Raw genomic sequence first — 27,010 nt, forward strand, 5'->3', positions numbered from 1 at the left:
CGGAGACACACAGAGCAGCAGAAACACAGAGCAGCAGAGACACAGGGCCGGAGAAACACAGAGCAGCAGAAACACAATGCTTCAGAAACACAGAGCAGCAGAAACACAGCGCCGCAGAAACACAGAGCAGCAGAAACACAAGGCCGGAGAAACACAGAGCAGCAGAAACACAGAGTAGCAGAAACACAGGGCCGGAGTAACACAGAGCAGCAGAATCACAGGGCCAGAGAAACACAGAGCAGCAGAAACACAGAGCAGCTGACACACAGTGCCTCAGAAACACAGAGCAGCAAAAAAACAGTGCCTCAGAAACACAGAGCAGCAGAAACACAGAGGAGCAGAAACACAGAGCAGCAGAAACACAGTGCCTCAGAAACACAGAACAGCAGAAACACAGAGCAGCAGAAACACAGTGCCTCAGAAACAGAGCAGCAGAAATACAGGGCTGGAGAAACACAGAGCAGCAGAAAAACAGAGGAGCAGAAACACAGTGCCTCAGAAACACAAAGCAGCAGAAACACAGTGCCTCAAACACAGCAGCAGAAACACAGAGCAGCAGAAACACAGGGCCGGAGAAACACAGAGCAGCAGAAACACAGGGCCGGAGAAACACAGAGCAGCAGAAACACAGAGTAGCAGAAACACAGGGCCGGAGTAACACAGAGCAGCAGAATCACAGGGCCAGAGAAACACAGAGCAGCAGAAACACAGAGCAGCAGAAACACAGAGCAGCTGACACACAGTGCCTCAGAAACACAGAGCAGCAAAAAACAGTGCCTCAGAAACACAGAGCAGCAGAAACACAGAGGAGCAGAAACACAGAGCAGCAGAAACACAGTGCCTCAGAAACACAGAACAGCAGAAACACAGAGCAGCAGAAACACAGTGCCTCAGAAACAGAGCAGCAGAAATACAGGGTTGGAGAAACACAGAGCAGCAGAAAAACAGAGCAGCAGAAACACAGTGCCTCAGAAACACAAAGCAGCAGAAACACAGTGCCTCAAACACAGCAGCAGAAACACAGAGCAGCAGAAACACAGGGCCGGAGAAACACAGAGCAGCAGAAACACAGGGCCGGAGAAACACAGAGCAGCAGAAACACAGAGCAGCTGACACACAGTGCAGCAGAAACACAGAGCCTCAGAAACACAGAACAGCAGAAACACAGGGCCGGAGAAACACAAAGGCTGCAGAAACACAGAGCAGCAGAAACACAGAGCAGCAGAAACACAGTGCCTCAGAAACACAGAGCAGCAGAAACACAGTGCCTCAAACACAGCAGCAGAAACACAGAGCAGCAGAAACACAGGGCCGGAGAAACACAGAGCAGCAGAAACACAGGGCCGGAGAAACACAGAGCAGCTGACACACAGTGCAGCAGAAACACAGAGCCTCAGAAACACAGAACAGCAGAAACACAGGGCCGGAGAAACACAGAGCAGCAGAAACACAGTGCTTCAGAAACACAGAGCAGCAGAAACACAGTGCCGCAGAAACACAGTGCCTCAGAAACACAGAGCAGCAAAAACACAGGGCCGGAGAAACACAGAGCAGCAGAAACAAAGAGCAGCTGACACACAGTGCCTCAGAAACACAGAGCAGCAGAAACACAGGGCCGGAGAAACACAGAGCAGCAGAAACACAGAGCAGCAGACACACAGTGCCTCAGAAACACAGAGCAGCAGAAACACAGAACAGCAGAAACACAGGGCCGGAGAAACACAGAGCAGCAGAAACACAGTGCAGCAGAAACACAGAGGAGCAGAAACACAGAGCAGCAGAAACACAGTGCCTCAAACACAGAGCAGCAGAAACACAGTGCCTCAGAAACAGAGCAGCAGAAACACAGAGCAGCAGAAACACAGTGCTTCAGGAACACAGAGCAGCAGAAACACAGTGCCGCAGAAACACAGTGCCTCAGAAACACAGAGCAGCAGAAACACAGAGCAACAGAAACACAGTGCCTCAGAAACAGAGCAGCAGAAACACAGTGCCTCAAACACAGCAGCAGGAACACAGAGCAGCAGAAACACAGGGCCAGAGAAACACAGAGCAGCAGAAACACAGTGCCTCAGAAACACAGAGCAGCAGAAACACAGGGCTGCAGAAACACAGTGCCTCAAACACAGAGCAGCAGAAACACAGAGCAGCAGAAACACAGGGCCGGAGAAACACAGAGCAGCAGAAACACAGAGCAGCAAAAACACAGGGCCGGAGAAACACAGAGCAACAGAAACAAAGAGCAGCTGACACACAGTGCCTCAGAATCACAGAGCAGCAGAAACACAGTGCCTCAGAAACACAGAGCAGCAGAAACACAGGGCCGGAGAAACCCAGAGCAGCAGAAACACAGAGCAGCAGAAACACAGAGGAGCAGAAACACAGAGCAGCAGAAACACAGTGCCTCAGAAACACAGAACAGCAGAAACACAGGGCCGGAGAAACACAGAGCAGCAGAAACACAATGCTTCAGAAACACAGAGCAGCAGAAACACAATGCTTCAGAAACACAGAGCAGCAGAAACACAGTGCCTCAAACACAGAGCAGCAGAAACACAGAGCAGCAGAAACACAGCTGCACCCCAACACACACACACACCCCAAATAAACTGTACCATTAAATATACTATTGCTTTGTAAATGAGTTCTGTATTGAAGTGATCTTAGACGTGATTTGCATGTCCCGTGTGGTTTTGGGGCACGGGTCGGTGTTGCCCGCTAGGGGTGTTGGTCAGGGGGTAGTGGAACTATCTTCCTGGGCCTCCAACAGCCTCCAAAATACATTTATTTTGTTTCTCATTATTACACTCTGTTATTGTAAAAAATTAATGACACTAGACAGTGTCTTTCGTGATAATTTCGGTTTATCTCTGTGTTGTGCTCCTTAATTATTGATTTTGTAGAAAGGGAGAGAGATTGTATGTGTGTGTGTGTGTGTGTGTGTGTGTGTGTGTGTGTAAGAGAATGCGAGGACGAAGGGAGGAGTGTGTTTGCTACAATAGCAGCTCTGTTTATGATTGAGTTTGTGGGAGGAGTGTGCGAGCGTCTAATTATCTTGGTCTTTTAAAGTTGTGCCAGAACCGAGAGCTGGGAATATCTGCTGGAACATTGGCTAGAACCCACACGCTCCAAATAAACACAGTCTCAGAGGAGGGGAGGGACTGGATATATTTACCAGCTTTACCACATTTACTGATGGATCTGTGTCTGTAAACTCATCCCAAAGGAACTGGAGGCAGCTCCATCACTCAGAGAACACAGTTCCACTGCTCCACACACCAGTGTTACCTCCCCGGCTGATTTGGCATTGGGTATGGTAATTAGCGCTGGTATTGGGGACTTCTTGCCCTTGTCATGACCTTCATAGAACATGGTTCTGCTCTTTAAGGTGCTCCCAGATTCACACACACAGCTGAACTGTGGAGTCTGATTCATTAAGCTTCGCCTCCTTAATCACACAGACAACATCATCAGTTACTGAACATCCAGAGGGTATGTGTGTGTGTGTGTGTGTGTGTGTGTGTGTGTGTGTGTGTGTGAGATGCAGCACATCTTTGTGACACAGATGCCCTTCGGAACATACACACGCACACACACACACATGTACAAAAGTCTTCGCCGGAACACGTCACTTATTGAGGTCAGAGAGAGCAGGTGCAATTGTGTGTGTGTGTGTGTGTGTGTGTGTGTGTGTGTGTGTGTATGCATGTCTTTACCACACATATGACCTTCAGCACACACACACAAATTCTCCTCTCTCTTCACCACACACTTTTATGAGGCCTCTGGTTTCATAGCAACAGGCTCTCAGTGGGCGGGGCCAAAGCAAAAACTCCTGAACATTGACTGCCCAATAGGATAATGTTTACAATTATCACACACACACACTGCAAACAAATCCACTATTAGATGAGAACTGAACCTCTGTTAAAGAATGATTTAGAGGAGAAACTTCTTCATCTGGTGTTTAATTATTTACATATTTAAATGAGGAGCAGCCAATCAGGGTCCGTCATGACAATAAAGTAATTATAAATTAACAGTCTCTCTCTCTCTCTTTCTCTCTCTCTCTCTCACAAACACACACAGACTTCTACAGAACGTTTATAGTTTCGGCATCAGTCAGAGTCAGACTGGAGTGTTTCTATGGCGACGTGAGGAGGGGTTGAGAGGGGGATTTAAAAAGTGAAGCTCCTTTAATTCTGAGAGCGAGAGAGAGAGACAGGAGGAGATAGAGAGACCATGACTTTATGTGTGTGAGAGAGAGAGAGAGAATACAGGTTGTAAAGTGTGTGTGTGTGTGTGTGTGTGTGTGAGAAAGACGGGTGGGAGTAAGAGAGACACAGAACAAAGAGAGAGAGACAGAGGCAGGAGACAGTTTCTTAGTTAGGGAGAGAACAAAGATTGATAGGAAAAAAGTGAGCAAGGGTTGAAAGTGTGGGGAGGTTGATAAAAAAGGATGGAGGGAGTGAGAGAGAGAAAATTACATGCTACAGCTTTTAACCCAAATCTCTTAGTACTTACTTATTATTCAAACAATAAAACATACGCCCGGGTATAAAAACACGGCATTTATCAAAACACGCCCGGGTATCAACACACAGCAGGTATAAAAACACGGCAGTTATCAAAACACGGCAGGTATCAAAACACGCCCGGATATCAAAACACGCCCGGATATCAACACACGGCAGGTATCAAACCACAGCAGTTATCAAAACACGCCCGGGTATCAAAACACGCCCGGATATCAAAACACGGCAGGTATCAAACCACAGCAGTTATCAAAACACGCCCGGGTATCAAAACACGCCCGGATATCAAAACACGCCCGGATATCAACACACGGCAGGTATCAAACCACAGCAGTTATCAAAACACGGCAGGTATCAAAACACGCCCGGATATCAAAACACGCCCGGATATCAACACACGGCAGGTATCAAACCACAGCAGTTATCAAAACACGGCAGGTATCAAAACACGCCCGGATATCAACACACGGCAGGTATCAAACCACAGCAGGTATCAAAACACGCCCGGGTATCAAAACACGGCAGGTATCAAAACACGGCAGGTATCAAAACACGGCAGGTATCAAAACATGGCAGTTATCAAAACACGGCAGTTATCAAAACACGGCAGGTATCAAAACACGGCAGGTATCAAAACACGGCAGGTATCAAAACACGGCAGGTATCAAAACACGGCAGGTATCAAAACACGGCAGGTATCAAAACATGGCAGTTATCAAAACACGCCCGGGTATCAAAACACGCCCGGATATCAACACACGGCAGGTATCAAACCACAGCAGGTATCAAAACACGCCCGGGTATCAAAACACGGCAGGTATCAAAACACGGCAGGTATCAAAACACGGCAGGTATCAAAACACGGCAGGTATCAAAACATGGCAGTTATCAAAACACGGCAGTTATCAAAACACGGCAGGTATCAAAACACGGCAGGTATCAAAACACGGCAGGTATCAAAACACGCCCGGGTATCAAAACACGGCAGTTATCGAAACACGCCCGGGTATCAAAACATGGCAGGTATCAAAACATGCCCGGGTATCAAAACACGGCAGGTATCAAAACACGCCCGGGTATCAAAACATGGCAGGTATCAAAACACGCCCGGGTATCAAAACACGGCAGGTATCAAAACACGCCCGGGTATCAAAACATGGCAGTTATCGAAACACGCCCGGGTATCAAAACACGGCAGTTATCGAAACACGCCCGGGTATCAAAACATGGCAGGTATCAAAACACGCCCGGGTATCAAAACACGGCAGTTATCGAAACACGCCCGGGTATCAAAACACGGCAGTTATCGAAACACGTCTGGTATCAAAACACGCGCGGCTATCAAGACAAGGCATGTATCGAAAATATCAGGTAGTTAAACACACTCAGGTATTAGTACGCTGAGAAATGTTAGCCACCATGTTTTCATTCACATAAAGTGTGTGTGTTGTGTAGCGTCTGGAAAAACAGACTGATGGATGTGTGTGTGCTGAAATGTCATTCATCAGAGAGCATGAATCACTCTCACTATCACACCACACACACATTCACACAGTCCAATCATTCACAGCTCATTTCCATGTGCGAGTGATTATGCTGATAGCTGCTGCTCTGCGACCTGTCCCCCCCCCCCCCCCCCCCCCCACACACACACACACACACACACACAGAGAATGGGTGTTGAACTGAGTGGCTAAAAGGAAATGATGTGTAAGTTAGACATTAAATATATTTAATATGGACAACTAATTAATTAAAACACGGCAGTTATCAAAACATGCACGGGTATCAACACACGCCCGGGTATCAAAACCATGAATAAAAACATGGTGGCTAACATTTCTCAGCGTACTAATACCTGCGTGTGTTTAACTACCTGATATTTTCGATACATGCCTTGTATTGATAGCCGTGCATGTTTTGATACCAGACGTGTTTTGATAACTGCCGAGGTGGATTAATCAACATCCACCTCTCGATTAAACACAGCCTACATTTTGTTAATGAATAATGTTTAGTCTGGAGACTGACTGTGAGAGGTGATTAGTCTGCAAACTGAGGGTTGAGACGTGTTTAGTCTTGAGAATGATGGTGAGAGGTGTTTAGTCTGGAGACTGACAGTGAGAGGTGTTTAGTCTGGAGCCTGACTGTGAGAGGTGATTAATCTGGAGACTGATGGTGAGAGTTGTTTAGTCTTGAGAATGATGGTGAGAGGTGTTTAGTCTGGAGACTAAGGGTGACAAGTGTTAAGTCTGGAGACTGTGGGTGAGAGGTGTTTAGTCTGGAGACTGATTGTGAGAGGCGTTTAGTCTGAATACTGCCTGTGAGAGGTGTTTAGTCTGGAGCCTGACAGTGAGAGGTGTTTAGTCTGAATACTGACTGTGAGAGGTGATTAATCTGGAGACTGATTGTGAGAGGTGTTTAGTCTGGATACTGGCTGTGAGAGGTGTTTAGTCTGTACACTGAGGGTGAGAGGTTTCTAGTCTGAAGACTGACTGTGAGAGATGATTAATCTGGAGACTGATGGTGAGAGGTGTTTAGTCTTGAGAATGATGGTGAGAGGTGTTAAGTCTGGAGACTGAGGGTGAGAGGTATTAAGTTTGGAGACTGAAGGAGAGAGGTGTTTAGTCTGGAGACTGATTGTGAGAGGTGTTTAGTCTGAAGACTGACTGTGAGAGGTGATTAATCTGGAGCCTGACTGTGAGAGGTATTTAGTCTGGAGACTGATAGTGAGAGGTGTTTAGTCTGGAGACTGAGGGTGAGCAGTTTTTAGTCTGGAGACTGAGGGTGAGAGGTGTTTAGTCTGGAGACTGATGGTGAGAGATGTTTAGTCTGGAGACTGATTGTGAGATGTGTTTTGCTTGGAGATTGACAGTGAGCTGTTTTTAGTCTTGAGAATGAGTGTGAGAGGTGTTTAGTCTGGAGCCTGATGGTGAGAGGTGTTTAGTTTGGAGACTGACAGTGAGAGATGTTTAGTCTGGAGACTGACTATGAGAGGTGTTTAGTCTGAATACTAACTGTGAGAGGAGATTAATCTGGAGCCTGACGGTGAGAGGTGTTTAGTCTGGAGCCTGACAGTGAGAGGTGTTTAGTCTTTTGACTAACTGTGAGAGATGTTTAGTCTGGAGACTGATGGTGAGAAGTGTGTAGTCAGGAGACTGACTGTCAGAGGTGTTTAGTCTGAAGACTGATGGTGATAGGTGTTTAGCTTGTAGACCGATGGTGAGAGGTGTTTTGTCTGGGGATTGACTGTGAGAGATGTTTAGTCTGTAGACTGATGATTAAAGGTGTTTATTCTGGAGCCTGATTATGAAAAAATGTTCAGTCTGGAGATTGACGGTGAACAATGTTTAGTCTGGAGACTGATGGTGAGAGATGTTTAGTCTAGAGATTGACTGTGAGATGTGTTTTGTCTGGAGACTGACATTGGGAGATGTTTAATCTGTAGACCGATTGTGAGAGGTGTTTACTCTGGAGCCTGACAGTGAGAGGTGTTTAGTCTGGAGACAGACAGTGAGAGGTGTTTAGTCTAGAGACTGACTGTGAGATGTGTTTTGTCTGGAGATTGACAGTGAGCTGTTTTTAGTCTGGAGAATGAGTGTGAGACCGAGATCTGTACACCGATGGTGAGAAGTGATTAATCTGGAGCCTGACAGTGAGATGTGTTTAGTCTTTTGACTAACTGTGAGAGATGTTTAGTCTGTTGACTGATGGTGAGAGATCTTTAGTCTAGAGACTGATAGTGAGATGTGTTTTGTCTGGAGATTGACTGTGAGAGGTGATTAGTCTGGAGACTGACTGTGAGAGGTGTTTAGTCTGGAGACTGACATTGGGAGGTGTTTAGTCTGGAGACTGACAGTGAGAGATGTTTAATCTGTAGACTGACGGTGAACAGTGTTTAGTCTGGAGACTGAGGGTGAGAGGTGTTTAGTCTGGAGACTGACTGTGAGAGGTGATTAATCTGGAGACTGACTGTGAGAGGTGTTTAGTCTGGAGCCTGACAGTGAGAGGTGTTTAGTCTGGAGACTGATGGTGAGAGATGTTTAGTCTAGAGATTGACTGTGAGATGTGTTTTGTCTGGAGACTGACAGTGAGCTGTTTTTAGTCTGGAGAATGAGTGTGAAACCGAGATCTGTAGACTGATGGTGAGAAGTGATTAATCTGGAGACTGACAGTAAACGGTGTTTAGTCTGGAGACTGACTGTGAGAGATGTTTAGTCTGGAGACTGACGGTGAGAGATGTTTAATTTGTAGACTGACAATAAGAGGTGTTTAGTCTGGAGACTGATGGTGAGAGTTGTTTAGTCTGGAGCGTGACAGTGAGATGTGTTTAGTCTGAAGACTGACAGTGAGAGGTGGTTTGTCTGGAGACTGACAGTGAGAGTTGTTTAGTCGGTAGACTGACTTTGAGAGATGTTTAGTCTGGAACCTGACAGTGAGAGGTGTTTAGTCTGGAGACTGGCTGTGAGAGATGTTTAGTCTGGAGACTGATGGTGAGAGATGTTTAGTCTGGAGACTGATGGTGAGAGATGTTTAATCTGGAGCCTGACAGTGAGATGTGTTTAGTCTGGAGACTGACTGTGAGAGGTGTTTAGTCTGGAGACTGACTGTGAGAGATGTTTAGTCTGGAGCCTGACAGTGAGATGTGTTTAGTCTGGAGACTGGCGGTGAGAGGTGTTTAGTCTGGAGTCTGACATTGAGAGGTGTTTAGTCTGGAGACTGACTGTGAGATGTGTTTAGTCTGGAGGCTGACTGTGAGAGATGTTTAGTCTGGAGCCTGACAGTGAGATGTGTTTAGTCTGGAGACTGACTGTGAGAGATGGTTAGTCTGGAGCCTGACAGTGAGATGTGTTTAGTCTGGAGACTGGTGGTGAGAGGTGTTTAGTCTGGAGTCTGACAGTGAGATGTGTTTAGTCTGGAGACTGACTGTGAGAAGTGGTTAGTCTGGAGACTGACTGTGAGAGATGTTTAGTCTGGAGCCTGACAGTGAGATTTGTTTAGTCTGGAGACTGGTGGTGAGAGGTGTTTAGTCTGGAGTCTGACATTGAGAGGTGTTTAGTCTGGAGACTGACTGTGAGAAGTGGTTAGTCTTGCCAGTGACTGTGAGAGATGTTTAGTCTGGAGCCTGACAGTGAGATGTGTTTAGTCTGGAGACTGGCGGTGAGAGGTGTTTAGTCTGGAGTCTGACATTGAGAGGTGTTTAGTCTGGAGACTGACTGTGAGAAGTGGTTAGTCTTGCCAGTGACTGTGAGAGATGTTTAGTCTGGAGCCTGACAATGAGAGGTGTTTAGTCTGGAGACTGACTGTGAGAGATATTTAGTCTGGAGTCTGACATTGAGAGGTGTTTAGTCTGGAGACTGACTGTGAGAAGTGGCTAGTCTTGCCAGTGACTGTGAGAGATGTTTAGTCTGGAGACTGACAGTGAGAGGTGCTTAGTCTGGAGACTGGCTGTGAGAGATGTTTAGTCTGGAGACTGATGGTGAGAGATGTTTAGTCTGGAGACTGACGGTGAGAGATGTTTAGTCTGGAGCCTGACAGTGAGATGTGTTTAGTCTGGAGACTGACTGTGAGAGGTGTTTAGTCTGGAGACTGACTGTGAGAGATGTTTAGTCTGGAGCCTGACAGTGAGATGTGTTTAGTCTGGAGACTGGCGGTGAGTGGTGTTTAGTCTGGAGTCTGACATCGAGAGGTGTTTAGTCTGGAGACTGACTGTGAGAAGTGGTTAGTCTTGCCAGTGTCTGTGAGAGATGTTTAGTCTGGAGCCTGACAGTGAGATGTGTTTAGTCTGGAGACTGACTGTGAGAGATGTTTAGTCTGGAGCCTGACAGTGAGATGTGTTTAGTCTGGAGACTGGTGGTGAGAGGTGTTTAGTCTGGAGTCTGACATTGAGAGGTGTTTAGTCTGGAGACTGACTGTGAGAAGTGGTTAGTCTTGCCAGTGACTGTGAGAGATGTTTAGTCTGTAGCCTGACAGTGAGATGTGTTTAGTCTGGAGACTGGCGGTGAGAGGTGTTTAGTCTGGAGTCTGACATTGAGAGGTGTTTAGTCTGGAGACTGACTGTGAGATGTGTTTAGTCTGGAGACTGACTGTGAGAGGTGTTTAGTCTGGAGTCTGACATTGAGAGGTGTTTAGTCTGGAGACTGGTGGTGAGAGGTGTTTAGTCTGGAGTCTGACATTGAGAGGTGTTTAGTCTGGAGACTGACTGTGAGAAGTGGTTAGTCTTGCCAGTGACTGTGAGAGATGTTTAGTCTGTAGCCTGACAGTGAGATGTGTTTAGTCTGGAGACTGGCGGTGAGAGGTGTTTAGTCTGGAGTCTGACATTGAGAGGTGTTTAGTCTGGAGACTGACTGTGAGTAGTGGTTAGTCTTGCCAGTGACTGTGAGAGATGTTTAGTCTGGAGACTGACAATGAGATGTGTTTAGTCTGGAGACTGGCGGTGAGAGGTGTTTAGTCTGGAGTCTGACATTGAGAGGTGTTTAGTCCGGAGACTGACTGTGAGAAGTGGTTAGTCTTGCCAGTGACTGTGAGAGGTGTTTAGTCTGTAGCCTGATGGTGAGAGGTGTTTAGTCTGGAGACTGAGTGTGAGAGAGGTTTTGTTGGATGTTTACGTCATGGCCTAAGACAGCAGCGCCCCCCTGCTGTCAATTGTTGGAGTGTGTGTGTGTGTGTGTTGATGCAATATTTAAACCGCTTTCTCCTCACACTCCCAAACTCATGTCTTTATCTTGGGTCACTGATACAGACTCTCCCTGGTTGCTATGGATACAGGTGGTAGTGAGGGGGAGGGATGATGAAGGGGAGGGTGGGGGGGTGACTGCTTCCAAAAAGATCTGATGCTCATCCTGCTGTTTACGTCTCTCCGCCATGGCAACAGTTTCCAGGGAGATCGGTGTGAAGACAGCATGGATGGATAGATGATAATTCTGGATCCAAACACAGCATCCAAACACACACACACTCTCTCTCTCTCTCTCTCTCTCTCTCTCTCTCTCTCTCTCTCTCTCAAAATATCCCTGTAAATAAATACACACCATCACTACCTTTTTCATCAGCATCAAAACATAAATATCCACATCATTTTAGGTGTCAGATGAGCACATTGTCATAGCCTCACTTATGGAAACAATACCTTGTATGTGTCCATTTGTGTCTCTTCTCCTAACCTCACTTCAGAGTTTCAATATGTCAAAATGTTACAATGAATGGATCAATACTTACTGGTCTCTACTGGACTCTACTTCTGATTGGTCCCTGGTTGGTTTTCCACTCCCACAGCTCCCCCCTGAAATGTATCTGGTGTCGTCTCAAACCCCGTCTCTAAGGGGAACAGAGGGCTTTGGAAACCACAACGGCGGACTGTAACGTTAAGCGGTGTTTACTCATGGTGTATTGGCGTGTTGTTGTTGTTTGGGACTGAACACAGCTCCGTCATCAGTTTAGACAGATCAGTAGATCTTGTTGCTTCCTTGTTGCAGTGTTTCACAGTGTGTGGGTTGGTGGGTGCCAGATTCTCACATTAATGTGAACATCAAATGAATCTCTGATTTTTTCATGATATATCCCCTTTAAACTACAATCATCTGTTAATGAGTCTCTCACACTGCACTGAAGATTGACACGAACACTCCCAAAAATCCAGCTTTTTATTCCTGTACATATCCCATCAGCAAGCAACTCAAAAACAAACAACAAAGAAAACTCATCATAAATAACACACACAGGAAGAATACACATTTATTTCACACTGTACACATTACTCATGATTAAACTGCCACAAAAATATTATCTGCACACACACAATCACACACACGCACACACACACACACACACACACACACACACAAATATACAATTTCTATAATAAAAATAAATAATTTACAGTTCATTTACAGTTCATCATTAATCACATTAAAACAGTGCCCTGACTTATTAAAGCAGCAGGTAATAGAACACACACACACACACACACACAGAATGCTGTAGGCCTTGTTCACACTAATATAGGTACATCTAAAACACAGTGTACACTTCACACAATGTTTAATTTTCATTTTAAGATACAAAACACAGCATGGAACTGGCTTATAACTCCCTCACTCACATACAGACAGACGTATATACTCAGTCACTCACTCACATATTCACTCATTCCCAAACTCATCACATACTCACTCATATTTAAAGACCGCTCCACCAGGGGGTGCTGCTGTGTTTCGCCTGAATGACACAGCCTTGTTTTTGACATTAATTTAAACTTTTCAAAAATAAAACTGGTTTAAAACGGTGAGGAAATCAGTGCAGACAAGGCCTTAATCTCTCCACGGCTATAGCAACACAACGGCTCTAATCAGAGGGTCAGTGTATGTGTGTGTGAGTGTGTGTGAGCGAGTGTGCATGAGTGAGTGTGCACTGAACTAAAGTCACAGTGTGTTTTGGTTTGTCTTATTATTGCACATCACATTAGTTCTTTCACATGTTTTCACAGGTTTTTTTTTCCAGAACATTTTCATTTACAGCTCTTTCTAAGGATCTAGATAATCACCAGGTGAGAGTGTTACATATTAGTGTTTGGTTACAATTCTAGACTATTATTGAGAAGGAGAAATCTGGAAAAACTGCAGCAGTGCACCATGGTGATAAGTGCCATGCCATCTGATTTCATATTAATCTAGATCATAATATCTAGAACCTGAATAACCTGTGTGAGAGGATGTTCCTGACCATTACCTGTTTAGACTGCCATTATGTTATTAAAAGTGATCTAGAACACTGGGGTTTGTACCTTACACATACCAGGCTAATATCTATTGTCTAATTTCTAGGACCTGTGTAAACAGTGTGAGTGTTTGTACATCACATTTAATTGAGAACCTTTATCAAGAACCTTTGTAATGTATTTGGACTGCCTTCAAACATAATCATGTTACCAGAAATGACCAAAAATATTTGAATTTCTTCCTCAGATATACCTGGATAATTACCAAGTTAATATCTAGAACCTGCATAACCTGTGTGTACTCCACATTTATACCTGCGCAATTTAATTAGACTGCCTTTAAACGTAATATCATGTTGTTGGAATAATTATCTAGTACACTGGAGATGCCACAAACTGACCCAGGTATTATTTAGAACTTAATGACCTGCGAAAGAAATTGTTCCTAAATGGTAAGAAGATTGAACACAACATTAAAGACCACATTGAATACTTTGTAAAAAGGAGGGAAAGGTTAATGATGTTGATTGAGGTTTATTAACCGTACGCGTTCTGGATCAGGTTCTACTCGTGGTTCTCCGTGATTCACATTTGAACACCACTGTTACTTCACAACACGGTGCCCCCACGAGTCTTCAGACCTTTACTGCCAGGTGTAGACTGTGGTGGGCGGGGCTTATGAGTGACAGGTGAAAGATTTGTGTTTGTGGGTTTTTTGTTGAAGTGCTACCTGCTGCAGGAGATCAAAGCTCAGAAGGCAGCGGTGGGTTTTGTGGGTTTCTGTACAAATGCAGCTTTAAACAGTAAAACACCTTGGGTCCAATCACTGTGCGATCTCCACCTGTTCCGTACGGCCCACACATTACAACATCTGGCTCAGCAGCGTCCAACCTCAGGAATGACCAAAGACAACTATGTCCAATCATGGTAAAGTCTAATTTCAATAATGTCCAATCTCAGGAATGTGTCATCTTAGTATGTCCAATCACAGCATTGTCCAATCTCAACAGTGTGCAATTTCAGGAACATTTTATCTCAAAAATGTTCAATCTCCAGAGCATCCAATCTCAGCTATGTCCAATCTCAGGTACGTCGAATCTCAGCAGCATCTAATCTCAGGAACATCACAGGTATGTCCAATCTCAGGAGTGTCCAATCTCTTTAAATTCTAATTTCAATATCTCAGCAATGTGTAATCTTATTATATCCAATCTCAGCTAGTCCGATCTCAGGAATGGCTAATCTCAAGAATGTCCAATCTCAGGTGCATCCAATGTCAGCAGTGTTTAATCTTAGGAACATCTGAACGCAGGAGTGCCCAATCTCAGTAGCATCTTATTTCAGCAGCGTCCAATATCAGGCATGTCCAAAGTCAGGAACGTCCAATCTCAGAGTGCAATCCTTATACTGTCCAGTCAGAGGGTAATTTCATTGTCCAATCACAGTTATTGTATTCCACGTTGTCCAATAACAGAAGAAACAAGTCTGTGTTGTCCAATCCCAGAAATAATTTGTTTTCAATTCTCCAAAGTTGAGGTTCATTCATTTCCAGATTGTCCAGTCAAAGGTGTTTTGTTTCTCCATTTCCAATCAGAGGAATATTTAGTTTCCACGCTCCACATATTTTGGAATGTCTAATCACAGTTATTCTGTTTCACAAGAGGTAATCTTTTCCACACTGTCCAATCACAGTTCAGCAATGTACAGTCACAAAGACATTTCATTGCTATGTTGTACAATCACAGTTACCTTTTCCTGCAATGTCCAATTACAGAGTTACCTTATTCCTCACTGTCCAATCAGACAGCTATTCTAGTTGCCAATGTCCAATCACAGAGTTATTTCATTTCCACACTGTCCAATCACAGGGTTATTCTGTTCCACACTGTCCAATCTAAATCATCGAAGCCGTCCGAGTCTGTGCTGGCTCCTCCCTCTCCGCCTCGAGCTGTAATTAACTGCACTTCAGCCAGAGGTTTGATGGCAGCTGTAAATCCAACAACAGCTTAGACATCAGTAACATAAGCAAACATCAAAGCAGCTTTCACCAATAACAAGTACATTATTACTTTCAAATAAATGGATTAAAAAAGGATTAAAGTTGTTTGCTGTTTAATCCTTTGGAAATTTAACCCTTAAAAGTGCAATCAGTCGTGTCTCTTCTTCATGTCATGAAACAGTTCTTATACTGACTCCTAGTGGCCAGGAGGTGTCAGACATTCTGCAGTAATTAATTGTAGAGTTACACTTTGTAGTAAACCAAGTAAAAATAATTCATAATAACAACAAATAAACATTGCAGTATTCTGGTGGCAAAAATATTTGATTGCACCTTTAATCGTGAGTTTTTAAACCCTTAAAGTCCTGGGAGAGATATATAACTACAAAAATATACTCCAGATATAGTGTAAAACTGATAAAACAAAATAATGAAATAAAACATACTTTCTGAGATATGTTTATTTCTAAAAAACTTTAAGGGTTAAACATAAACATACCAAAGACGATTGAAAGTCGTATTTCTTAAATACGCATCATTAGCACACACTAAAACTTTTCAGATTCATGATTTGTGCATAATACACACGTCCCAAAGTCTGCAGACACTCTTGATATTAGTGACCAGGCTGGTGTAATGTCACTAGAAAAGTCACGAGGCTGAATGCCATTAAATCCTCACAGAAATGTTCTGATATATTGTGTAAAGTCTTCCCAGATGAGTACTGCAACATATTCCTAAATAACCTTTTCAGTTCAGGTGTCCACAAACTTTTGGTCCACATGAATAGTGCAGCCATACATAGAGACAGCGGTTAAACGTGAACAGAGTTAATGCACATGGGGCATGACATTCAGTGGGAATACAGAAGACATGAGTGTAGATGCATTGTGGGTAATGTAGTTTTTGCCAATATTAAAAAGGAAGTGAGCTCATTGCTTAGCAGCCATTTTGTTTCTGTCCCAGACACTGCCAGCATTGCTGAGGCACAGTTGTGGCTTAATAATATAGCAAATAATAATAATGCAATTTATTAACATTATACACATATACAACATTAGATCGCTATTAGTACATAATTACATTATTACAGGGGTTATTAAATGATCATTCATGCAATTATTAATGTACCAAATGACACATATTGCCAGGTATAGACCATGAGGGGCGGGGCTTATGAGTGACAGGTGACAGGTGTGTGTTTGTGGTGTTGTTGTTGTTGAACTATTCAAAAGTCAGAAGGAGGCAGGGTCTGTTTTTATCAAAACAGGTCTGAGGAACGTCCAATCTCAAGAGCATCCAATCAGAGGGTGCAGTCCTAAAACCGTCCAATCTCAAGGGTGTTTCATTTTCTAATCACAGTGACTCATTTCCACATGGTACAATCATTGTATTTTATTTCCACAATGTCCAATGTGAGGTTTTAATACCTCTCCGTCCAATCAGAGGGGTATTTTATATCCAACTGGGGTTGTTTACTCACGTTATCTAATCACGTTACTTTCTTTCTGTTTACACTGTTTACATAAAAGCACAGAGAGAAAGCACTGAAAATATTGTAAAACAAAATTGGAAAAAACTAAAAATCGAAGTTTTTTGTTTTTATTGAAACGTACTCGTTTTGGCACATATTTAACGCCTAACTACTGTTAATAGCCTACATTTACATCTTTTCAGTAAATAAATTCATTAGAAACCATGGCTTTTGTTTATACGCCAACTCTAACAGAAACAAGCACTATCATTCAGGTGGTCCTGATTGGCTGAAGAAAGGTCATGACCTTAACAACAAGCTTCACTTCCTCAGGCTAAATATCTCTAGGTGGAGGATTAGCATGCTAACAATGCTGCAGCCACAGCTAAATACCAACATCAGACACAGTTCAACAGACAAGGCCAGGCTTTCCTGTAAAACTCGAAAATATGAAGGAAACTATTTCTATTGGCGCAGCTTTTGTTTATTTGTCAATGAAGTGCTTAGAGGGCAGTGATGAGTGGTGTTTATTTGATGTCTTTAGAGGGCATTGGTGAGCATTGTTTGTTTATTTTAAGTTTGTTAATGAAATAATTAGAGGGCAGTAGTGAGCTTAATTGTTTTTTTTAATTTAATGTATGTTAATGACTCCTTCAGAGAGTGTTGGCAAGCTATTTTCTGTTTTTTTTTTATTTGTTAATGATGCCTTTGGGGGCGCCGATGAGCAGTGTTCATATATTTAGTCGTTGTAATGATGCTTTGTGAGAGCAGCAGTGAGCGATTATTGTTTATTTGATGTTAGTTAATTACATACTTTGTTCGCTTTATATTTTATTTAATTTGTATAAACGTAATCATTATTCATTCTTTCATTCATTATCATTCAATCAGGAGGAATCGGAAGAGCAGGTTTGGTTTAATGTACAAAACGATGACTATAGCCATGAGGTGCAAACAGTTTGATGTGATGGGAGTGGCCTTCATACAGGAGCTGTGAGGTGATTGGCTGTTGGATGGTAGCTGTGATGTGATTGGCTGTCATACAGAAATTGTGAGGTGACAGGCCATTAGACAGAAGTTGTGATGCGACTGGCTGTTAGACAGAAGCTGTGATGCAATTGGCCTTTAGACAGATGCTGTGATGTGATTGGCCGATGGCAGTGCACCTGTTTTGCGTAGCGCCGTCTCTGCGGTACAGGTGTAGTCACTAGGAGCCAACAGGAAGCAGGTTCCTCCGCTGTGTCGCTCAGGCTCGCGCATGCTAACCTGCCGCATCGGAACACGTTCTTCCGGGGACATGGTGATGTCACTTCCTGCACTAAAGTCTGCAGATAACAAGAGTGGGAGGAGCAAAGTGAGGAGATATTAGAAGTCTATGGTTAATTATTTTAAATTTCATTATTTAAACATTAAAACATAATTTAATAAATCTGATTTAAATTATTTTCTGTAATAACAGGTTTGGCAAAGCACACACTGACCAAACTAACACTGGCTCAAACACACACTGACCAAACTAACACTGGCTCAAACACACACTGACCAAACTAATACTGGCTCAAACACACAATGGCCCAAACACACACTGACCACACTAACACTGGCTCAAACATCCATCCATCCATTATCTGTAACCGCTTATCCAATTTAGGGTCGCGGGGGGTCCAGAGCCTACCTGGAATCATCGGGCGCAAGGCGGGAATACACCCTGGAGGGGACGCCAGTCCTTCACAGGGCAACACAGCACACACACACATTCACGGACACTTTCGAGTCGCCAATCCACCTGCAACGTGTGTTTTTGGACTGTGGGAGGAAACCGGAGCACCCGGAGGAAACCCACGCGGACACGGGGAGAACACACCAACTCCTCACAGACAGTCACCCAGAGCTGGAATCGAACCCACAACCTCCAGGCCTCTGGAGCTGTGTGACTGCGACACTACCTGCTGCGCCACCGTGCCGCCCCTGGCTCAAACACACTGACCAAACTAACACTGGCTCAAACACACAATGGTCTAAACACACACTGACCAAACTAACACTGGCTCAAACACACAATGGCCCAAAACACACTGACCAAACTAACACTGGCTCAAACACACTGACCAAATTAACACTGGCTCAAACACACACTATGGCCCAAACACACACTGACCAAACTAACACTGGCTCAAACACACAATGGCCCAAACACACACTGACCAAACTAACACTGGCTCAAACACACAATGGCCCAAACACACACTGACCACACTAACACTGGCTCAAACACACTGACCAAATTAACACTGGCTCAAACACACAATAGCCCAAACACACACTGACCACACTAACACTGGCTCAAACACACAATAGCCCAAACACACACTGACCAAACAAACACTGGCTCAAACACACTGACCAAATTAACACTGGCTCAAACACACAATAGCCCAAACACACACTGACCACACTAACACTGGCTCAAACACACAATAGCCCAAACACACACTGACCAAACAAACACTGGCTCAAACACACTGACCAAATTAACATGGGCTCAAACACACTATGGCCCAAACACACACTGACCAAACTAACACTGGATCAAACACACTGAACAAATTAACATGGGCTCAAACACACTATGGCCCAAACACACACTTACCAAAATAACACTAGCTCAAACACACAATGGTCTAAACACACACTGACCGAACTAACAATGGCTCAAACACACAATGTCTCAAACACACTGACCAAACTAACACTGGCTCAAACACACTATGGCCCAAATGCACACACAAGACACACACTGGCCCAAACACACACTGACCAAACTAACACTGGCTCAAACTAACATTAACCAAACTAACACTGGCTCAAACACACACACACTGGCTCAAACACACACACACTGGCTCAAACACACACACTGACCAACCTAATACTGGCTCAAACACATACACACTGACCAACCTAACACTGACAACCTAACACACAATGGCCCAAACACACAGACAAGACATGCACTGACCATAATAATACTGGCTCAAACACACACTGACCAAACTAACACTGGCTCAAACACACCCACACACACACACACACTGACCAAATACACACAGGCTCAAACTAACACTAACCAAACTAACACTGGCTCAAACAAACACACACTGGCTCAAACATACACACTGACCAACCTAACACTGGCTCAAACACACACACTGACCAAACACATTGGCCCAAACACAATGGCCAACCTAACATTGGCTCAAACACACACACACACACACACACACAAGCTGACCAACCTAACACTGGCCCAAACACACACACACACACACACACTGACCAAACAAACAATGGCTCAAACACACAATGACCCAAAAACACACTGTCCAAACTAACATTGGCTCAAATACATACACTGACCAACCTAACACTGGCTCAAACACACACACACACTGACCAAACACACTGGCCCAAACACAATGACCAACCTAACATTGGCTCAAACACACACACACACACACACGTTGACTAACCTAACACTGGCCCAAATACACATACACACACACACACACACACACACACACACACACTGACCAAACTAACATTGGCTCAAATACACACACTGACCAAACTACCACTGCCTCAAACACACATACACACAAGTTGACCAACCTAACACTGGCCCAAACACACACACACACACACTGACCAAACTAACACTGCCTCAAACACATACACACACACATTGACCAAACTAACACTGGCTCAAACACACACACACACACTGACCAAATAATCAATGGCTCAAACATACACTGGCCCAAACCCACACTGTCCATACTCACTCTGGCTCAAACACTCACACACTGACCAAACAAACACAGGCCCAAACACACACACAATGACCAAATTAACACTGGCTCAAACAGACCTTTTTCAAAACACACACTAACCAAACACACACTGATCAAACACACACTGATCAAACACACACTGGCCCAAACTAACACTGACCCAAACTAACACTGACATAAATTCACAATGACCAACTACACACTTTCTTAAGTGCACACTGTCCCAATGCTCAAACACAAATGAGTCCAAAAGCACATTTGCCCCAACAAACACTGGGTCAGTACCTGATCTGTGACGCTCCAGTGTTCTGGTGTTGTTGTAGGCAAGAGTGAGGTCTGTTCTGCAGAAACCCGGTGACCCGGTTTGAATGTTCTGGGGAATGTGCTTCTTCCTCTTCTTGGGCAGCTTCTGCTTGGCCATGGCGAGAGAGTAGTACATACCAAAGTTGTTCACAATGACAGGCACGGGCATGGCTATCGTTAACACACCGGCTAATGCACACAGCGCCCCCACAAGCATGCCCGTCCATGTCTGTGGGTACATGTCCCCATAGCCCAGAGTCGTCATGGTAACCACAGCCCACCAAAAGCCGATGGGGATGTTTTTGAACATGGTGTGGTCGCTAGCCGTGGGGTCGCTGGGGTTGGCGCCGATCCGCTCGGCGTAGTAGATCATGGTGGCAAAGATGAGCACTCCAAGTGCGAGGAAGATGATGAGGAGGAAAAACTCGTTAACGCTGGCCCGAAGGGTGTGGCCCAAAACTCGCAAACCCACAAAATGGCGGGTCAGCTTGAAAATCCGCAGGATCCGGACAAACCGGACGACCCGTAGGAAACCAAGCACGTCTTTAGCCGCTTTGGATGAGAGTCCGCTGAGTCCCACCTCCAGGTAAAACGGGAGAATGGCCACAAAATCAATGATGTTCAGAACACTCTTCACAAACTCCAGCTTATCAGGACTGAAGGTCACTCGGACCAGGAACTCAAACGTAAACCATAAAACACACACTCCCTCCACGTAGGTCAGCGCTGGGTCAGTCTCAATCTCGTACTGCGGAGAAACGTCCAGAACACTGTCGTTACGCATGCCGTCCGTCTTGTTGATGATGGTGTTGAAGGCTTCGTGGGTTTCCAGGCAGAAGGTGGTGATGGAGACCATGATGAAGAACAAAGAGGCGAAAGCTACAAACTGGAGAAAAAGACAAAGAGAGAGAGAGTTAGTAACAACTTTTCAGACTTGCTTGCACTTGATTTAGAAAAATCTGTCCACAAATAAGTTCAGTAAAGGAACACTAAGACCGTTCTCATTTGGTGGAGTGTGAAAGCTGTTTTCAAGGCCGGGAGCAGTCCAGAGCATAGATCTCTGGTCTTTTTGAAATCAAGGGTGTGTGGTTCGATTCTAGTGGACCTGGTGAGGTTCTATGTGCGGGGTTGCAGGATTGGTTCATTTTGTAACGTGACTGTTTTGGCTTGTCATGATAATTCTTTACTTCCCTTTCCATGTCTAATAAAGCACACTTTCATAGGAGAGGAGCACTGTAATAAGATCACCTTTGTGGAATGGGGGCGTGGACTCAAACCCGACTACACAGATACAGATATTCTAAAAATAAAGGTGTGGTCTGCGTTAAAGGTTTGATGTCTACAACATCGTAGGTCACTGAAAACTGAGGTTTTTGAATGTGCTCTCCAAGTTAGAGTGTTGTGAAAACGCTGTTGTCTCTGTTCTCATGTGGATGTTGAAAACAGAGCTTTTCTGAAACGCTGACATCACACAGCTCCTGGCTCCCTCTACAGTGAACTACATCAGTCACAAACTACACTGTACACACACAGCTCCTCGCTCCCTCTACAGTGAACTACATCAGTCACAAACTACACTGTACACACACAGCTCCTCGCTCCCTCTACAGTGAACTACATCAGTCACAAACTACACTGTACACACACAACTACTCTCTCCCTCTACAGTGAACTACATCAGTCACAAAATACACTGTACACACACAGCTCCTCACTCCCTCTACAGTGAACTACATCAGTCACAAACTACACTGTACACACACAGCTCCTCTCTCCCTCTACAGTGAACTACATCAGTCACAAACTACACTGTACACACACAGCTCCTCACTCCCTCTACAGTGAACTACATCAGTCACAAACTACACTGTACACACACAGCTCCTCGCTCCCTCTACAGTGAACTACATCAGTCACAAACTACACTGTACACACACAGCTCCTCGCTCCCTCTACAGTGAACTACATCAGTCACAAACTACACTGTACACACACAACTCCTCTCTCCCTCTACAGTGAACTACATCAGTCACAAACTACACTGTACACACACAGCTCCTCACTCCCTCTACAGTGAACTACATCAGTCACAAACTACACTGTACACACACAGCTCCTCGCTCCCTCTACAGTGAACTACATCAGTCACAAACTACACTGTACACACACAGCTCCTCGCTCCCTCTACAGTGAACTACATCAGTCACAAACTACACTGTACACACACAGCTCCTCACTCCCTCTACAGTGAACTACATCAGTCACAAACTACACTGTACACACACAGCTCCTCACTCCCTCTACAGTGAACTACATCAGTCACAAACTACACTGTACACACACAGCTCCTCGCTCCCTCTACAGTGAACTACATCAGTCACAAACTACACTGTACACACACAGCTCCTCGCTCCCTCTACAGTGAACTACATCAGTCACAAACTACACTGTACACACACAGCTCCTCACTCCCTCTACAGTGAACTACATCAGTCACAAACTACACTGTACACACACAGCTCCTCGCTCCCTCTACAGTGAACTACATCAGTCACAAACTACACTGTACACACACAGCTCCTCGCTCCCTCTACAGTGAACTACATCAGTCACAAACTACACTGTACACACACAGCTCCTCTCTCCCTCTACAGTGAACTACATCAGTCACAAACTACACTGTACACACACAGCTCCTCGCTCCTTCTACAGTGAACTACATCAGTCACAAACTACACTGTACACACACAGCTCCTCGCTCCCTCTACAGTGAACTACATCAGTCACAAACTACACTGTACACACACAGCTCCTCACTCCCTCTACAGTGAACTACATCAGTCACAAACTACACTGTACACACACAGCTCCTCGCTCCCTCTACAGTGAACTACATCAGTCACAAACTACACTGTACACACACAACTCCTCTCTCCCTCTACAGTGAACTACATCAGTCACAAACTACACTGTACACACACAGCTCCTCACTCCCTCTACAGTGAACTACATCAGTCACAAACTACACTGTACACACACAGCTCCTCGCTCCCTCTACAGTGAACTACATCAGTCACAAACTACACTGTACACACACAGCTCCTCACTCCCTCTACAAAGTTTTGATATTTTGTTCATATTTGTGTTTTTGTTGTTGTTGTGAGTGTGCACCCTCTATTGAATTGGTGCTACTCTATAAATTGGGGAATGAGGTGAGTTCATATACATGCAAAGGCAGACATGCAAATACATTTGGCAATATAGTGTAATGGGCCATCATCTCATTCATTTCATTGTTCTTTCCAATATTGAATTTAGCAAATAGCCATTAATTGTATTATTAAAATGTGCAGAAGTGTGTTCTCTCTAGAGGATATAACTTACTATTCAACAAGGATATGAACATTTGACCAGGGGTGTGTATATTTGGCTCCCGGCAGTGTGTGTGTGTGTGTGTGTGTGTGTAGCCGGAGCTCTGATGGCTGTCAGGGTTCTTACCGTGTTTATAAAACAGTGTAGTGTGAGTCACACACTCGCTCGGCTCCCTGTGGTTAATACAGTGATTTATTAATAGACCTGTGTTTAATCCTGACAAGAGTCTGACAGAGCGCGAGCGCTAGCGCTGAGATACGGCTCTGTAACAGAGATTTACTGATGGCTGAACTTGTGATGTCATTCTGTACCTAGTGTCATGACCATAAAAGGAGTTGTGGGCACAAGATTGCAGTCACACTGCTCTGAATTATTAGCTAATTTTGGAAATGAATATAAATAATGCTACATGCTACAGCTAGTAGTAACTGCTGTAGTTTATGTTATTGCTGTAGCAGTTGTTGTCTATGTTATTGTTGTAGAAGTAGCTGTTGTTTTCTTTGTTATTGTTGTAGAAATAGATGCTGTTTTCTATGTTGTTGTAGGAGTTGTTGTGGTCTATGTTATTATTGTAGAAGTAGTTGTTGATTTCTTTGTTATTGTTTTAGAAGTAGCTACTGTTTTCTATGTTGTTGTAGTAGTAGTTGTCTATGTTATTGTTGTAGAAGTAGCTGTTGATTTCTTTGTTATTGTTGTAGTAGTATCTGCTGTTGTCTGTTATTGTTGTAGAAGTAGATGCTGTTTTCTATGTTGTTGTAGGAGTAGTATCTGCTGTTGTCTGTTATTGTTGTAGAAGCAGCTGTTGATTTCTTTGTTATTGTTTTAGAAGTAGCTACTGTTTTCTATGTTGTTGTAGTAGTAGTTGTTGTCTATGTTATTGTTGAAGTAGTATCTGCTGTTGTCTGTTATTGTTGTAGAAGTAGATGTTGTTTTCTATGTTGTTGTAGGAGTTGTTGTTGTCTATGTTATTGTTGTAGATGTAGCTGTTATTTTCTATGTTATTGTTGTAGATGTAGCTGTTATTTTCTATGTTATTGTTGTAGAAGTAGCTGTTGCTGCTGCTGTTGCAGTTGTACTTGTTGGAATAGTAATATTTTTGTTTTGTTTTTATATGGTTTTGCTCTTGTTTTTATTTCTTGGTTGTATTTGTAGCAGATTTTGTTCTGTAGTTGTTGCAGTTGTACTAGGAGCTGTTGTTGTTAGTATCGTGGTTGTAGTTGTTGTTGTGATAAGCTCAGCCATGAGCTGGACATGTGTAAACATGGCTAATGATGCTGTTGGCCTTCAGAAGTATCCTGTGAGCGCGGCGGTTAAAGAGGCTAATGTGGCTAATACGGCTCACCAGCCTCTGATCTCCATGGGGTTTTACATCTAAGCTCCGTAACCACGGTAACCCCGGATTAAAAGGGACACACTATCGACGGGGAAACCAGTGAGAGAGGGAATTATTAACTCAGAGGAATCTGGAGTTCTCTAATCTGCTGCTGTTCTAATCATTTAAAAATAACCACATTGTTTCTGTAGCTTCATCGCTAATCATGCTAAGCATTTCCATTTGGTTCTGAGTGAACAGCTTCCTGTCTGTATCTCTGACTTCCTTCTGTTGTTTAGACCCAAACCTTAAACAAAAACATGGGGAAATCTAATTTATTAAATGATTAATGCACCAATAGAAATGTTTCAAGCCTAGTTCAAGAAAATTACAGTTAAAAGTACAGTTACCTTAAATTTGATAAATATTAAAGAGTAGCATCAGTGGCCTTTTAGCCCCGCCCATATTCTTTGAGCTCCTTTAAGATCCTGGGTTACCTTATCAACACGAGTGGGGTAGGTACGGATAAGCCAGTGCTTGCAGACTTTAGGTGAGAGCTCAGATCTCAGCAAAAATATCAAATCGTCCCTAGTGTTCCTTTAAGAGCAGCAGCAGTTAGTCTGGGCATAGTTCCCACGTTTACAGCATTATTTACCGTCTTGTTTCTCAGTTTAATCCCAAACAAGTGTGTTATATTTCAGCTGGCCTGACATTACCATCTGTGATAAAGAGATAATGAGAAAAACACTAATTCACCATTGCTCTGATAAACACACTCCGATCTCAGAGATCATAACCTTAACCTGTTTAACCTCAACATGTATGCACTTGTTCAAGAATTAAAGCAGTAAACTGTATTGTTACAGTACTGTGTTTACTTCATCCCATGTCCGATTTAAGTAGAATGACTTGTTGACTTTAAAGTCCTACAATTTTTTGTAGATGATTCTGTAGAACTACACTTCTCACAGCAAAACAACTCCCCCCTCCTGTTAGTGATCATTCAGAAGCCTTGTTTAGTTTTGTAGCACTTTTGTTTTGTGTTTACTTTCATGCAATTAGCAGTCCTCCAAATATGCAGCCAGCTTCACTCTTATGTAAAATGAAACTTATGTAATAAGAACCTTTGTGTTTTTCAGTGAACCAGCTGCGTTTACATCAGTTTTAGTAGAAACCAAGGATATGTCACAGAGTACATCATCAGCAGGGGGCGCTGCATAGTGGCAGTAAACAGAAGTGAGAAGGGGGCGGAGCATGCTGTTGTTACAGATGTTTGTTAGCTGAATCAACTTTTGGTGATGAGAAGATTACACAGTACACTCCTCGTGAGTGTCTCCATCGCTCCCTGCTCGTGTAACTAGCCACGCCCACAGATGTCCTCACACTCGAGCTGAAAAACCTTCAGTTCTCTGGTTCCTGCTGCAAACAAATGTTTCTGTTGGTGGAAA

At 43.9% G+C, this 27,010-nt stretch overlaps 1 protein-coding gene across 1 annotated transcript in view; it reads right to left on the reverse strand.

Annotated features, from left to right (window-relative positions):
- Positions 1-12,294: 12,294 nt before the first annotated feature.
- kcnc2 (potassium voltage-gated channel, Shaw-related subfamily, member 2) overlaps positions 12,295-27,010 on the reverse strand; it is a 36,486-nt gene continuing 21,770 nt past the window's right edge. The window contains exons 2-4 of the mRNA XM_066667938.1: positions 20,861-21,764; positions 17,891-18,049; positions 12,295-15,238 (exon numbers count right to left, since the gene is read on the reverse strand). Coding sequence (XP_066524035.1) covers positions 15,114-15,238; positions 17,891-18,049; positions 20,861-21,764 — 1,188 coding nt within the window. The 3' untranslated portion in view covers positions 12,295-15,113. The remainder of the gene's footprint in view (positions 15,239-17,890; positions 18,050-20,860; positions 21,765-27,010) is intronic.

This window comes from Hoplias malabaricus, chromosome 4 (genome assembly GCF_029633855.1).
Source record: "Hoplias malabaricus isolate fHopMal1 chromosome 4, fHopMal1.hap1, whole genome shotgun sequence".
NCBI classification, from domain to species: domain Eukaryota; kingdom Metazoa; phylum Chordata; class Actinopteri; order Characiformes; family Erythrinidae; genus Hoplias; species Hoplias malabaricus.